The sequence below is a fragment of the Thunnus albacares genome, chromosome 3 (genome assembly GCF_914725855.1).
Source record: "Thunnus albacares chromosome 3, fThuAlb1.1, whole genome shotgun sequence".
Taxonomy (NCBI): Eukaryota; Metazoa; Chordata; class Actinopteri; order Scombriformes; family Scombridae; genus Thunnus; species Thunnus albacares.
Window position 1 is genome coordinate 20,520,576 of NC_058108.1, and position 17,845 is coordinate 20,538,420.

The 17,845-nt window shown below is 38.5% G+C and overlaps 1 protein-coding gene across 12 annotated transcripts in view; it reads left to right on the plus strand.

The window, feature by feature from the left end:
• The first annotated feature begins 3,017 nt into the window (after window positions 1-3,017).
• The window catches only part of LOC122979790 (mucin-5AC), a 65,075-nt gene continuing 50,247 nt past the window's right edge, over window positions 3,018-17,845 (plus strand). For 10 of the 12 annotated variants that reach the window (XM_044347527.1, XM_044347528.1, XM_044347530.1 and 7 more), the window contains exons 1-6: window positions 12,195-13,227; window positions 13,421-13,626; window positions 13,777-13,841; window positions 14,052-14,200; window positions 14,367-14,438; window positions 14,871-15,266. In XM_044347527.1, coding sequence (XP_044203462.1) covers window positions 12,243-13,227; window positions 13,421-13,626; window positions 13,777-13,841; window positions 14,052-14,200; window positions 14,367-14,438; window positions 14,871-15,266 — 1,873 coding nt within the window. In that variant the 5' untranslated portion in view covers window positions 12,195-12,242. Of the gene's footprint in view, window positions 3,124-5,021; window positions 5,074-5,312; window positions 5,358-11,807; window positions 11,883-12,194; window positions 13,228-13,420; window positions 13,627-13,776; window positions 13,842-14,051; window positions 14,201-14,366; window positions 14,439-14,870; window positions 15,267-17,845 lie in introns of those variants that run through there. The other 2 variants (XM_044347538.1, XM_044347534.1) reach the window with 2 other exon arrangements.

Here is a 17,845-nt window from a genome sequence, read left to right on the forward strand (position 1 = left end):
CAGTCTATGCTATTTAAACAGATGCATCAGAAATGGAATTTCTGACGCATCTGCAGGTTAGCAGGTGCATTACAATGTGCATAGACTCCTTTACACAAGGATTTATGCAGGTATGCTACCTGGAAGACAGCACATGATACTCAAATACAGCTAAAACAAAACCTAACACCAAGCGGAACAGAACATAAACAATATTTTGTTCCAATCCAGGAAGCAGAGTGATTCTGTAGGAAACGAAAAGGTACAACTTGTTTGTCTGTGTTCACCTCTGAGAAGAGCACTAGAAATTCAAAGTCAAATTCAAAGTATTTTTTCCACAAGTCAATTTTATCTCACTTGCAAATTTCACCTCTTCTAATGAGTGTGCTAGTATGATTGTAGAATTTATATTTTCTCAATGTTTTACAGTCCAATGTTCCACTTAAGACTCTCAAAAAGATCATGCAGTGTAAGTTTCTACCACACAGTAGTTTGCCCTCAGGCTGTACCTTAGTATTGGGCAGTGGCTCATGCAGGGCCTCAAGCTGGAAATAGTCACCTACCACCTACTCAAACCTTTGCTGTAGGTGCTGTCCATTTTTACAGGAATGTATTCATAATAGGATGTAAAATATAATTGATATAGATATATAAAGACGATTTGACAAAATCATCTTAACTACACCTACTTTTAATAATATGTTTGTTTGAGTTGTTAAATACTCGTCAGTACTTATTTATTAGTCCTCTCCCATCTAGCAATAACTAATCCGACTACTGATGAAGTTTGTGATGTGATTGAAAGCTCCAGAAAAAGCTAATATGTAGACCTTTAATTAAGATTATTTTGTCAAACTACTATTTAAGTTGTCTTATTTACATGTTATGTATCGTTTCTGGCTAGCTAGCCACCAGTAAGCCTATATTCAAGAATCACCTTGGTTTTACTCTTAGTTGGATGGTGCGTGCAGCTTTTGAAGCAATTATTAAGATTACTGTAACACCAGTTAATTGGTTTTACGTACAGCGTCTCTTTCATATACTGTTGTCCTTTTGTTATCCTCTATGTCATGGCAGGAATGTCAGTATGTAAAAACCTGACAGTCATATTTTTATAATAGCCCGCCATATGACGTTTGTGTCTAAAATTAGTTGCGTTTACGTAGCCTAGTTTTGTGATGAGTGGAATGTATATTGTATGTACAGTATTGTATGTGTGTGTGTCTGTCAACTGGATAGTCCTGTGCATGTATTCTATGAGGATATAAATACATAAATGTTGTAAACTACACTAAAGAAAGCACAGTATGTATAGTATATTTCTGTAACACTGCTGCCGTTCTGAAAACATTATGAGCAATACCCACATCATTTTATACTGAGCAGCACAACTTCATTTGTTTCTTTATGTCATTTTTCATTGAGACAAATATTGTCTACAACTCAGCTCATACAAAGACCAGTTTCAACAGTCTAGTCACAAGTACCTTAAATGTGTCCGTAATGTAACAGAGTAACAATAACAGTAACAGAAAATACAAAAACTGAAACAAATTAATGTACATTAGGAAGTATTTAGAAATAAAAAGTAAGAGTAAATCCTCCAACACCATGCTGGCCATTCAAACTCTCCTGTCTATCTGTTCACTGCATTTCATTTCATTTAGCCTTACAATATACAAAAAATAATTTGACATAATAGCCATCCTTTACATGTCCTCACAGATAACAGACAGGCTGTGTCTTTTCCTCTGACCAAACACATCACAATCAGTGTATTTTTACGTCCTCCCTTGTGTATAAGCAGACTGTTGTCCCTCTATGATGTCTATTATGTCCAGGTTTGGGAAATGACAGTTGAGGCTTTGCACCTGTAAACTACATTTGACAACATGTCACTGTAAGTTGCACTAAAATATTAGCTGAACATGTTACTGATTGAAGTTAAAAATTCATCGTCATCAAATCTTTTTATGCTATATTATCATATATTACTAAAACCTATTAAACATTTATGTTTGAAAGGTTGTAACAATGGAATGACACATTCTGCAAGTGAGGATTTCCGCAATCCTGAACCCTGATTTTCATTTGACAACTGTGCAAAAGCAATTGAGAAAAACTGCAAATATTAAATAACTGATTATGGAACTAAACCTGATGCAGCTTCGTGTAGAAAATGAATGGCTTGATGTTGTCAGTCAAGCAGTTTGGTAAGAAGCCACAGCCAACTTCCTACAGCTACAAATAATTAAGTTAATAAAGATCATACTGAATAATGATTGGCTTTATTATGCATAAGAAGGAGGTATATCATTTGCAGGGTTGCAGATTGGACACTGGACAACCAGCAAAGACAGTGTTGCCTCTTGAATTTTAAATAGAGGAAAGAAGGAAATCACATATGAAAACAACAGCTTAGTGGCAAAAATGTGGCATCCTCCAGTCCACATGTCAAAGTGTCTTTTGGCAAGATGCTGAACCTCAAATTGCTCCCAAAGGCTGTGCCATCTGTGTGTGAGTGTGTGTGTGAGTGAGCATTAGAAACTCCTCCAGATGAGCAGGCACCTTGCATGGCAGCCTCTTCCAACAGTATATCAATGTGTGTGAATAGGTGAATTTTGGCATATAGTGTTAAGTGTTTTGAGTGGTTGGAAGACTAGAAAGGCACTATATAGATGCAGTCCACCAACTTTGCAGCATTGCTCTATGCGAGTATTTATGATACAGTTGAATTTTGGCACCAGTGGCTGATACTATATTGTAGCACCTTATACATATTTGAAATAGCAAGGATGCTTCCATTACTCAAACAGCATTGGTATTTACATCTCTCAACTCTACATCAACCCCCCCTCCATTTTATGAGGGCTGACTGTGTGTGGTTGGATTTGTGAGCCCTACTTAATCTTTTTAAATGGTAATGATGTACATCAGCAGAACAAGTCCTGCAAGTTATGTCAGACGTTTCGAAAAGCAAGAATTTCTTCTCTCTCTGACAAAAACCTCACCCACTGACAAGTCCTCACTTCCATATTTTGACTCAACAAGGCAGTGTGTATACTTAGTGTCAGAGTGAACCATTCACTGAACAGGTAATTGCTGCAAATAGAACAATATTATTGGACTTGGGACTCAACTGAGGTAAGAAAGCAAATATTCATTGCATTTGACATTGTATCTAAAAAAATTTAAAATACCAAGAAACCTCTTGGTATCACCAGTATATATACTAATTTACTAATTTATAAAAACCCTAAAGAAGGAGAATCTTAATGACTCATGGATTTGCAATTATGTTTTTTAGATGTTAATGCCTACATGTATTCATACTACATTTGAATCTTTGATTTTTTGTACAGCTTTTTTGGGACTATGAATTGATTTCTTTGACTTTAATAAGATTTCCATTTGGGCTCAGGGGAAACTTAAGAAAGGAATTCCAATCATAATTTCTGCAGTGTATATTTTTCTTTTGATATAGATCTACTGCGTTTACATGCCGATTTTTATATTGACTCTTGCTTATCCATTGTTTGCTCAGACACACCTGTGATTCCATCTATGTTAGTAGATCATATCTTGCTAAAAAAAAAAAAAAGCCTGAGGAATGTAACATAAATCAAAGCAATGCACACATAATTCTGAAGGCTGTAATAAATAAGCAGTTAAATGTCTTGTGGATTATGGTTTGGTTGTTCAGGGTGTGGCTGCTCTATCCGCATGATCTGCTGCTGTCAGCTAGATATAATTAATAAAAAGTATAAAAGTTCTTGTACGGTCACTAAGATTGATAAATTTGTGTTTCAATGAGTAATAATCTTTGTAGAGACAATTACCTTGCTTGACAAATACATACCAATATTTCTTACAAGAATCGATAAAGATGGCTTCTAATTGGAGAAAATGTGTAATAGTAAGTGTTCAGATGTAAATGACCTTAAATTTCAGTGCTTCAGGTTCTCACATACGTATTTTAATGAATCTAAAACTAAAAGGCTGGTGTACCCATGCTTAGACAGATCCATACTGCACCAAGAGGTTTACGGAATCTAAAGACTTAATTCATTTTTCTGTTTGATATTTATAATCATATAACTGTATCATTATCAGTTTAGAATAAAATGTAAATGTGCTGGAATGGCAGAGTCAGAGTCCAGATCGCAAGATAATTTCTCTTGATGATTATCCGGTCTCTTGATAATTATCCTGGTTGTTGTCTTGTATCATTATTTCTTATTGTTATCCTCTACCGAGCTTGACATTAGTGTGGCATCACAAACCAAGTGTCTCATAGACTCCTCACAGACTCCTTGTGATTTCAACCTATATGAAAAGTATATCTGCTTATACAGGCTTAGCTGGTAAAATACTTATTATACTTATTTACACTTACTTAACTTAAACTTGTATGCACTTTAAGTGATGCTTGTGAAAGCAAGGCTAAGCCAATCAGAATTTTTATCAGAATATTACTTTAATTGTGATTTGATAATTCCACAAAAATAGAATTGATATATTCAGATGATATAAATTTGAGTTGAATTGAATTCCAATTGAAGCAGTTGAAAATCTTCCTAAGCCATCAATAGTTATGCAAAGAATTTATATTATTCTTTAGTAGTGTTGTAGGCGGATCATACATCTGTGGTTGGAATCTTGAATGGCCCGGAGGAGTCTCGTCTCTCCAGAATGTTGGCATACCTGATTCGGAATGTCACAGAATGTGTTAGGGTGGGTTCAATCTCTACGCTTTGAAGCTGCTGCTAAGTTAGGAGAATGAGTTTATCAGCGAATCAATCAACACAAGGCAAGGCAAGGCAAGTTTACTTGTATAGCAAATTTCAACAACAAGTCAATTCAAAGTGCTTTACATAGAGGGAGAAGATGGAAAACTGGGGCCAGTCATTCTGTTAAAAGCGCTCATATTATTTTATTATATTTGAGTTGCTATGTTATACATGGAGGTTACATCAGTGTGCATAATTGTGTATGTTCTGCATACAAAAATGTATTTATAATGAGTTCTTAATATGTCACAGGAACCAGAAACAGGGAGGATGGAGCCCCTCATATTCATTCTCCTATTTGCAGGTATTTTAGAGAGCATGCTTCTCTTTGTTTGCGTGTGTGTGTGTGTGTTTGTGTGTGTGTGTGTGTGTGTGTGTGTGAGTGAATGAGTGAGTGAGTGAGTGAGAGAAAGAGAGCATGAGAGAGAGGGCAAAGTGGGAAAGGTTAAGGGAGACTAATTTCTAAATAACTGCAAAAATAATTTTAATGATTTTGAATTGGTCTGAATTTTGATTTGATCATTGTGACATTTTTCTCTTCAGGGGTAGCGGGAACAACGTCAGCTACAACCACTAACACGACTACAGGTAAGAGAGGACACATACAGAGGAGAATTCAGAAACCTTCATCATTATGATACTGCATTCTTTCAAGACAACAGTGCCAACTCCCAAACAACATGTGCTCCTGAAACACACTTAAATCAATGTATTCATATGGTGCCACAGGAAACCAAATCAAACCAAATACTTACTCATATTTAAATAGTTTAGGTTTTAATAACCAAGATGTGGAGCTGGAGAAGTACTGTTGTTTAGGTTGATCTGAATCAATGGGGTTAAAACTATGGATACTGATTGCATAGCTCATTTGTTAGTCAGCCATAATGACCTCTAGACCCACAGAAAGACACTATAACACTTTTTATACCTTTTATACCATGTGATATACATTTTTCTTTTGCTTGAAATGTGTTTGCCATCAGCCATCATGTATGTTTTCCTCAAACTACTGCATTGTTTGAGAGTTTTAACTCTGCTAAGTCTGCTAATATGCCAATCACATTTCTTCAGAAACTTCAAGTCAGGTGAATTCATGTATTAAAGTTCTGAAATTGTCTTAAAATGAAAAACCAGAATTTTTAATTTGAATTAACTTGATGTTAATAAAACTTGTTCACATTTACATTAAGTTTATGACAAAGATTAGTTGATTCCACTAAATACTTGTATGATGTTTTATAGTGTATAATACAATGATTACTGCATAGAAATAATAACAATCATAAAGGAAACTTTTTGGGATAAATGTAACTTTATCTAAATGAAAAATCTATCTGATCATATTCTATAGTTTTCTCACTGTCAAAACATACAATAGAAAGCCCAAAAGCAACAATGGCTTTTTCCTAAAAGTATTGTCTGTGTAGCTAGAGCCTGATATTTATTACTAATCTCATTCCTCTTCCATAGACCTTCATTGTTGTCCAAAAATAATTAAAAACACACCAGTCAGACATATTGTTAAACTGGGTGACATGAACATGAGCACTGTACTTTATTTTGAGTCAATACCACATATCCTGGCAATGAAAATACTAGAGCACCAAATCCACAGCTGAAAATAGTCCAAAACAATGGGAATATTTTTTGACATGCAGCAGGCACAGGAGAAGGTGCTGTTTTCTGATGTACCAGTGACTTGTGAGTCACAAAAAGTGACCCATAGGTGTCTTTAGTGGTCTGATAAAGGCCTGTGTACCGAAACTTTGTGTCACACCTGTCGATCAACAGGTTCTGCTCCTTAATCCAAAAGGCAGCATACAGCCAAGAATACCTATAGCTACCCTATAGAGAATAGGGATGAAATACATACAGTACTTTATGAAAAAACTGACTCACATGGCAGAGTTATCAAACAATATTTTCAAATTCTATTTGAGTAACATTTGCTAAAAACAGTTTTAAAATACAAATCAAAGGAAAGATTTGCATCTTTAGTAGGAACAAGTGTAGTAACAGGGTTAGGAAGCTGGAAGCATTGACAGATAGGCTAACAAATTGATTTGTTAATGGTAATAAAGATATAGAATATTGCTAGCCTATCATCCACAGTATAGTGACCAAAATGTGATCAAATAAACACAGGACAAATCAAATTTATGTTATACATCTTTTTATGAACTATATTAAAAACAACACAAAAAAACAAAGATAATAGAGAAACTAATTAAAAATAACAGAAGTACTAAAACTGTAAAATTGGGGCTTGGGTGGGCATGTAAAAAAAATAAAGAAACAAAAACCAATATTTACCAAAATGATCAGATTCTCTTGCAGTGATTGTTCCCTGCCTATATAGCCTTAAGAAACAGTACTGTGGGTAGATGTGGCTAATTCAAGAAAAATCTAAAGCCACTAGGTTTTTATGCAGAGTACATGGAGATTGGTTAATACTTTGTGAGCGGATCATGTTGTGTTACACTGGTTGGATGAAAGTTCTGGCAGTGGATTGTGTAGTCAGCTGGAGCTCGGTGGTTTGGAATGGAGTTTAAGCCCCTAAAGTTTTCAAGGGCTTAAAGTCAAAGCTTAATTATTTCTCTATAACATTTAATGTAATATCCATAACTAAATAATAATTGAAGTTTATTTCACAAGTTGGTTTCACTTGCAATGGTCAGGCACACATCACCTGAGAATGTGCAAGAATAGAGAGAGCAAGTAACTGAGCTGATAAGTGCCTTTGATGCCTATTAAGTTAGGACAGAGAACAATTTAAAGGATAACTCAATTCAATTCTGATTCTTTGGCATCCGATTTGATCCAGAATTGATTCTTGATTGAATGAATTGAAAGGGGGGGGTGGGGTCCATTTTCAGTCTCTTGCTCCAGTATACTGTGTGCTGAACCACTCACTGGTGTCCTTAGTCCACTGAAAGGCGGAGTGCTATGTGTTGTTACTAACATCATATCTCCAGCAGTGGTGAGCAGCTTCTCTGCTACACTGTTAGCTCTGGGGAAAGCCATTGTTGTCCAACACGCTGCTGCTGGGTTTTGGAGGTGAAACACACTGAGCACTGAGTTATTTTCTTTACCTCAGAGTTGGTTTAAGTTGTTTAATGCTGCAGTGTGTGTTGGTCAGCCAGTCTTATTTGTTACTGCTGATTGCTGCTTCTCTACATTAAGGTTAGTCTCTGAGTGACGGTGTAGAAAGTTTACAATATATATTTCACGTTCGTCTAACAAAGGTAATCATTAAATCAAATAATGCCTGCAACCACTGCCTTTTGTGAAGATTAACTCTAGAGTGTGTGGCAGATGTACTGCCCTCACAGTTGAGTTTCACCTTTTCGTTCTATCAACATCACGTTATTAACTAACATTTAGAAAACTGAATTTTGATATTTGAGAATCAATGCAGAATCATCCACATCCGCATCGGGATGCATCTTAGCAACTATTTTTTCCCCAACTATGAAATGAAATCCATTAAATGAAATTAATTAACTTATTGATCATTCAAATGAAAATAAGACAATGTGTGGTAAAAACTGAAAACCATATTAGAGATGAGTAACTTGTTTTTTTCACACATCTCCACCAGTCTACACAACTTCATCACATGACAGTGCAACATTACAACCAGCCAACACCTCTGTAACAGCAGTCATTACGTCACCACAAATCAATTCAGCATTACCAACAATCAATGCATCATCACCATTCAATGCAACATCACCAGACAATGCAAACATACCACCAATCAATGCAATTTCACCTATGTTCATTGCAACATCAACACCAGTCAACCCAACCTCAATTTCAGTCAATGCAACACCTGCCAACACAACTTTAGAGGCAGGGAATGTAACTTCGCAACCAATCAACACAACATCATTACCGGTAAACATAACCTCATCGTCAGGCAATACAGCCTCACCACAGGTAATTTTGACATCACAACCACAAAATGTAACCTCACCATCAGTCCCTACAACCTCATCACCAAGCAACAGGACCTCACCACCAGGGAACACAACATTACCACAAATCAAAGGAACCTCACCACCAGGCAACACAATCTCACCACCAGTGAACATTACATCATCACCAGTTAATACAACCTCACCACTGGTGAACACAAATTCACCACCAATCAACATGACATCACGAATAGTCAACATGACATCACAACCCATCAATATGACATCACCACTGGTCAATTCCACCTCACTACCAGTCAATGCAATCTCTCCACCAGTCAACATTACATCACCACCAATGAAGACAATTTCAACACCAGTCAACATGACCTCACCACCAGTCAATACCACCTCATTACCAGTTAATACAACTTCACCACCAGTCAACATTACATCACCACCAGTTAATGTAATCTCAACACCAGTCAACATCACCTCACCACCGGTCAATGCAACCTTACTACCAGTCAATGCAACCTCACCAGCTGTCAATGTGACATCACTATCAGTCAATGCAACCTCACCACCAGCCAACATGATATCACCATCAATCAATGCAACATCACCACCACTCAACATGACCTCACCACCAGTTAATGCAACCTCACCACCAGTGGATACAACCTCACCATCAGTCAATGCAACCTCACCACCAGTCAGCGTGACATTACCACCAGTAAATGCAACACCAACACCTGTGAACACAACCCCTCCACCTGTCAACATGACATTATCAACAGTCAATTCAACATCAACACCAGTCAGTGCGACACCATCACCAGTCAACATGATATCACCACCTGTCAATGCAACTTCACCACCAGTGAACACAACCTCTCCATTACTCAATGCAACCTCATTAACAGTAAACACAACTTCACCACCAGTCAACATGACATCACCATCAATCAATGCAACATCAACACCAATGAACACTACCTCACCAATCAATTCAGCCTCAACACCAATCAACATGACATTACCACCAGTTAATGCAACCTCAACACTGGTAAACACAACCTCACCAGTCAATGCAACCTCACCACCAGTCAACATGACATCACCACCAGTCAATACAACCTCACCGCCAGTCAACATGACATCACCACCAGTCAATACAACCTTACCATCAGTCAACATGACATCACCATCACTCAATGCAACATCGAGATCAGTTAACACAACCTCACTACCAGTCAACATTACATCACCACCAGTTAATGCAACCTCACAACCAGTCAACATGACATTACCACCAGTGAAGGCAACATCAACACCAGTGGACACAACCTCACAACCAGTCAACATGACATTACCACCAGTGAAGGCAACATCAACACCAGTGGACACAACCTCACCACCAGTCAACATTACATCACCACCAGTTAATGCATCCTCACCAGTCAACATTACATCACCACCAGTTAATGCAACCTCACCACCAGTCAACATGACATCATCACCAATCGATGCAATCTCACTAACAGTCAACATTACACGACCACCAGTAACCTTACCACTAGAAAACATAACCTTACCATCTGGCAATGCATCAATACCACCACCCAATCTGACTTCACCACAACCAGTCCCCACAACTTTATTTTCAGGTAAAGGAACTTTTCACTTTTATAATTTTAAATTTAGTTGGTCACCAATTGACTAGTGAATATCTAGTGGTGAAGCTAGTGAATTCACTAGTCGATTCAACTAGTAACATCATCATCAGTTAATTATCTCCTCATTTCTCTGTAATACAGCATCAACACCAAGAAATTCTATGCTATTAGTTTCTATAATATTGTTCAAAATACTGTTCAAAGTCTCTGCCCAGCTACAGTACAATCTAGCTCACCTGCAAAGCACAACTGCCCCACACTGACCTCCAATAATAGCCAACATGAGTCTCATGTTTTACCTGTAAGACTTGCATTTTAATAATGCTGTTCATCATCTGTGGTGTGAAAATGTCAGATTTCCACACATTTCAGAGAAATAAAATGTAACGGTGGGGATCTTTGGGAATCTCACAATTTGATTCTTTGGTGTCTGATTCTCAACTGAATGAATAGAAAAAGGGGGGGTGACTATTTTCAGTCTCTTGCATCAGTATACTGTGTGCCGAACCATTCACTTTGCCAATGGTAACTAAAGTGGGAGATTATATGGCTGAAGCTGACTTCTTTACAGCCTGTCTGGTTGTCTGAACACTCATTTTTCTCGCCCTGTATGATTTTGTTGTAGCAATATCACCACATTCCCAGATCTCAGTACTTTCTATGGCGAGTACAGTGTCATCATAAGTAATAGAAACAATGGCTGAAGCTAACAGCCAAGGTGAAATTGTGAGGCAGCTGAATTCACGAAATCACAACATCACAAGATCACGCGAGAATCCATCTTGTCAGGCTTCATGTTATGCACTTGTGTCCGAACCACCAGTGGTTCGGACTAATCAGCATCCTATGAGGATCCTTGCGTGATCTTGCAAACCCAGCTGCCTTGCAAGGTAAGACGGTGATACACGATGATTGACAGATGTTTCATCCAATCACCTGTCATGACAACAATTTTATATGCAGTCTGCTAATAATGACATGTATGATTTAAAACATTTTAAATTCAGACTGTTGTCTCAAATGAAACGTAGACATGTAGTTTTCTCACTTTGTGGTTGTGGCCATGATATTTAATCATCTGCAAAAAAAGCTTTAGTGAAAGACCTATAGATGTAAACACGATATCTGCACTGTATGTAAGAGGAAGTGGATGCCCTTTACTTTCCATTCAGGAAAAATGAGCCCCATGTCCACAGCCTATACTGTAAGGACGAGAGGGGTAATGACGAAAACATACAACTTTCATCAATTAAAACACCTAACAAAAAGGTTTCTCACACTTACCCTATTATTAAAAATGTACATTTAATTGTATGAATGACTAAATACAATAACCTCTACAAGTAAGAAAAATACATACAAAATAACTGTGATTATGATTAGCTGATCTGAACAATTTAATTTTTATGTGTAACTTTAATGTTTGTCATTACCAGTTTCATCAGCAGTCAACGCAACCTCACCACCATACAATGCAACGTCACCACCACAACTCGTCACATCAACTCCAGGTAATAGAACTTCTCCCACAGTCAATTTATCACTGCCAGTTGATTTAATTTCATGCCACCTCACCACCATTTAACCTAACTTTGTCACCAGTCAATGCAACCTCACCACCAGTCAACATGACTTCACCACCAGTCAATGCAACCTCACCAGTCAATGCAACCTCACCACCAGTCAATATGATATCACTACCAGTCAATGCAACCTTACCACTGGTCAACATGACTTCACAACCAGTCAATGCAACCTCACCACCAGTCCACATGACATCACCACCGGTCAATGAAACCTCGTCAGTCAATCCAACCTCACCACCAGTCAATGAAACTTCACCAGTGAATACAACCTCACCACTAGTCAACATGACTTCACAACCAGTCAATGCAATCTCACGACCAGTCAACATGACTTCACCACCAGTCAATGCAACCTCACCAGTCAACATGACTTCACTGCTAGTCAATACAACCTCACCACCAGTCAACATGACTTCACCACCAGTCAATGCAACCTCACCAGTCAATGCAACCTCACCACCAGTCAATATGATATCACTACCAGTCAATGCAACCTCACCACTGGTCAACATGACTTCACAACCAGTCAATGCAACCTCACCACCAGTCCACATGACATCACCACCGGTCAATGAAACCTCGTCAGTCAATCCAACCTCACCACCAGTCAATGTGACTTCACCACCAGTCAATGAAACTTCACCAGTGAATACAACCTCACCACTAGTCAACATGACTTCACAACCAGTCAATGCAATCTCACGACCAGTCAACATGACTTCACCACCAGTCAATGCAACCTCACCAGTCAACATGACTTCACCACCAGTCAATGCAACCTCACCAGTCAATGCAACCTCACCACCAGTGAACAAGACTTCACCACTAGTCAATGCAACCTCACCACCACCAGTGAACACGACTTCACCACCAGTCAATGCAACCTCACCAGTCAATGCAATCTCACCACCAGTGAGCATGACTTCAACACCAGTCAATACAACCTCACCACCAGTCGACATGACTTCACCACCAGTGAATACAACCTCACCACTAGTCAACATGACTTCACAACCAGTCAATGCAAGCTCACGATCAGTCAACATGACTTCACCACCACTCAATGCAACCTCACCACCAGTCAACATGATTTCACCACCAGTGAATACAACCTCACCACTAGTCAACATGACTTCACCACCAGTCAGTGCAACCTCACAACTAGGTCACATGACTTCACCACCAGTTAATGCAACTTCACCATCAGTCCACATGACCTCACCACTAATTAATGCAACCTCACCACCAGTCATCACAGTGTCATTGCCAGGTAATGCATCTTCTCCCACAGCGAATTTACCAATGCAGTTTCATTAATTTTTTTTTTTTACAACTTCACGGTCTGAGAGCTACACCAAGAAATGTAATTGCATAAGATGTCTTTTTCACTTCATTAGGACTGACTAATTTCTAGATTCGTTAATGCAGCTTTTCTTGCTCTAATTTTTTTTATTCATTTCTAGCTAACACAAGCTCTCCACCAATAAATGGAACATCAGCACCACCAAGAATCACAACTACTGGTTCCCCAGCGACAACCACAACTGCTGGGCCACCACCAGAGCCAAAAATTAAGCTGGGATTTAAGTTGCAGCAAGATTTTACACCAGAACTTGAAAACAAATCCTCACCAGCGTTCAAGGAATTAGAAAACAAAGTAGCCACACAGGTGAGTTTGTATATTATCAACCTCTTTTATGGCCTTGAAATAAATAAGAGTATAGACATAACATGGCATAGTTGTGGCATAATATCAGCTTTCTTGTCTCATATATATTTTGAAAAATGTAAATTGTTTTTTAATATAATTCATTCACAGCTCAACGAGGTTTATTCAGCAAAGTATGGAGAGAGTTTCAATCGAACTGTTATCAACAGCTTCAGGTATACAATATTGCTTCTTCTTACCAAATGGTTTGCTGTAGTAGATGAAAAAGGACAGTCGTCAGGTTTCATCAATTGATTTGATTTGTTCTTTCATTTATACATAGTTACACTTGTCGTGTAGACTACAGTTACAGTTAAACAATGGTAAAATGAATCAATATATAGCATTCAATGATGAATAATTATGTAAAAATGATTATGTTACAGGCAGGGATCCGTTGTGGCAGATGTTGACCTGATATTCAATGAGGTGAATTCACTGCCAAATGCCAGTTCAGCTGCTGACACTTTAGTGGCTGCTGCTTCCCGCTCAAACTTTTCCCTGAGTGTCAACAAATCATCCATTTCTGCAACTGGTAAATTGGTTTGATTATTCCCTGATTTAAAAAGAACTTGACCTTGGAAGTTTTTATTACATCCATTTACAAGATGCGGTATATTCAATGACAGAATAATTTGATTATTATTGCCTATGTGTTTAACATATGACTGGTTTTATTGATTTAAAATTTATATTTTCAGTTGTGCAGACACCAACTCAAGCTCCCACCACGGCTCGACCTTCAACTCCAACAAGTGCAAGTCCCTTAGCAGGTAAGACAAAAAGAAGGAGTTTCTGCTTTTTTGTAAATTCTCTTCAAACAATAATGATCTGTTTTTATAAAATAATTGTATCAATAATTCTTGCCGATAATTTCAAATATTTCATGTGTTTGGGTATGGTAACACCACATGTACATTCTGTACAGTGACTGTGATGTGAACATTGTATCAGGAAACTGCATGAACATTATAGATTTCTCTGCCTTAAACTTCTGAATAAGTCAAATTATTTTTCTATGTTAAACATAATGATCAGCTGTATGAGAAAATGACATGTTAAGCATAACTTAGCAATTGTCGTTTAAAATGAAAAAGGAAAAAAAACAAAAAGGAAGGGATAAATCTATATAATTCATACGTTCAATAAACTTCTACATGTAATCCTAATTATTCTCCATCCTGGTAATGCCACATCTCCACCAGGAAATGCAACTTCTCAACAAGTCAACATGACATCACTACCAGTCAACTCAACCACACCACAGGTCAATATGACCTCATCACCAGACAATAAAACATCACCACAAATTAACCCAACCTCACATCCAGTCAATATGACCTCGACAGCAGTCAACATGATGTCACCATCAGTCAATGCAACCTCAAATCCAGTCAAAATGACCTCACGACCAGTCAATGCGACCTCAAATCCAGTCAATGTGACCTCATCAACAGTCGACATTTCACCACCAGTGAATGCAACCTCACCACCAGTCAACATGACCTCACCGCCAGTCAATGTAACATCACCATCAGTCCACATAACCTCGCCATCAGTTCGTGCAACCTCACCACCAGTCACCACAATGTCATTGCCAGGTAACGCATGCTCTCCCACAGCCAGTTTATCAGTTAATGCAGTTTTCAAAATGTTTGTAAAAATCACTATAACTTAACCACCAGTCAATACAGTGTCATTTTCTGGGTAACATGAGCACTACATTAAGAAATACAGCTGCAAAAGGTGTCTTTATCACATCGCTAGCATTATTATTGGGGCCCAAGCACAAAAGTGCCAGGAATCTAAGGGTCCTTTGCATTTTTGAAGTGCTTGTGATGGTTAAAAAACACGTCAGAACCAATGAAAATTGCCAAGTTCTGTAGTGACTGGGCTTGGGTGTGGCCAGCTTGTTGGGATAAAGTTGCTTGGGTGTTCATGAAATTTGATGAGATAATTGCTCTCATCATTCTGGAAATAATACATGGATTTCATGTGTTAATTTTCATTTTACACACACATGTTTGAGACCTTTGGAATACACAAAAACTCAGGGAACTGCACCCATATTCATACTGGTAAATATTTCGACTTGATATCGTACTTGGGCTGTGGCATGGCATGTCAGCCCATCACGTCCCCTAATAGCTTTAAGTATTTTTGAGGTCCTAGGGGTGCTTGAAAAGTCATGCACATTTGCACATGCATCAGAAGGAATGAAACGTGATTTCTGATATGGGTGTTAGGACACAGATGTACCATTTCCATACTTAAAAAAATACCTCTTGGAGCCATACTAGTCCAACAGGAAGTTGGCCATTTTCAATCTACTTTGCATTTTTTTCGCAAAGTGAAGGCATTGTCAGGCATACTTTAACAAACTCCTCCTAGAGTTTTAACCCTCACCACAGCTGTACCTTCAACTCCAACAAGTGCCTATCCCTTATCAGGTAAAAAAGAAAAGAAAAGAGATCTTTTCCCCCTTGTTTTGTAAATTCACGTTAAACAATGACAATTTGTTTCTATAAAATAACTGTATCAATAATTTTTGTCAATAGTTTTTTCAAATGTTTGGGTATGGAAACACCTCACAGGTACATTCTTTACACTGTGATATGAACATTGCATAAAGAAATTTCAAAAATATTGTAGATTTTTCTGCTTCAAAATTACTTGTCAAAAAGTACTCATGCATTCAATGCACTTTTAAATGTAATCCTAATTATTTTCCATCCTGGTAATGTCACATCTCCAGCAGTAAACGCAACCTCTCAACAAGTCAACATGACATCACTGCAAGTCAACCCAACCACACCACAGGTCAATATGACCTCCCAACTTGATAATACAACCTCACCACAAGCGAACCCAACCTCACATCCAGTCAATATGACCTCACCGGTATTCAACATGATGTCACCATCAGTCAATACAACCTCAAATTCAATCCACACGACCTCACCAACAGTTAGTGTGACCTCAAATCCAGTCAATATGACCTCATTACCAGTCAACATTTCACCATTAGTAAATGCAACCTCGCTACCAGTCAAAATGACATCACTGGCAGTCAAACCAACCACAAAACAGGTCAATATGACCTCATCCCCAGACATAATAACCTCACAACAAGTGAACTCAACTTCACAGCCAGTCAATATGACCTCACCAGAAGTCAACATGACATCACCATCAGTCAATGCAACCTCATATCCAGTCAATATGACCTCACCACCAGTCCACATAACCTCACAATCAGTCAATGCAACCTCACCACCAGTCAATATGACCTCACCACCAGTCCACATAACCTCACCATCAGTCAGTGCAACCTCAAGTCCAGTCAACATGACCTCACCCACAGTCAACATTTCACCACCAGTGAATGCAACCTCACCACCAGTCAACATGACATCACTGCCAGTCAAACCAACCACACCACAGGCCAATATGATCTCACCAGCAGTCAACATGATATCACCATCAGTCAGTGTAACCTCAAATCCAGTCAACATGACGTCACCACCATTAAATACATCCTCAAATCCAGTCAAAATGACCTCACCAGCAGTCCACATAACCTCACCACCATTCAATACATCCTCAAATCCAATCAATGTGACCTCACCACCAGTCCACATGACCTCACCATCAGTCAATGCAACCTCAAATACTGTCAATATATCCTCACAACCATTCAATACAACCTCAAATCCAGTCAAAATGACCTCACCAGCAGTCTACATAACCTCACCACCATTCAATACATCCTCAAATCCAGTTCATGTGACCTCACCACCAGTCCACATGACCTCACCACCAGTCAATGCAACCTCAAATCCAGTCTATATGACCTCAACACCAGACATAATAACCTCACAAGTGAACCCAACTTCACGTCCAGTCTATATGACCTCACCAGCAGTCAACACGACGTCATCATCAGTAAATGTAACCTCAAATCCAGTCAACATGACCTCACCACCAGTCCACACGACCTCACTACCAGTCAATGCAACCTCACCATCAGTCGACATGACTTCACCACCAATGAATGCAACCTCACCACAAGTCAAAACAACCTCACCACCAGTCCACATGACCTCACCACCAGTTAATGCAACCTCACCACCAGTCAAAACAACCTCACCACCAGTCCACATGACCTCACCACCAGTTA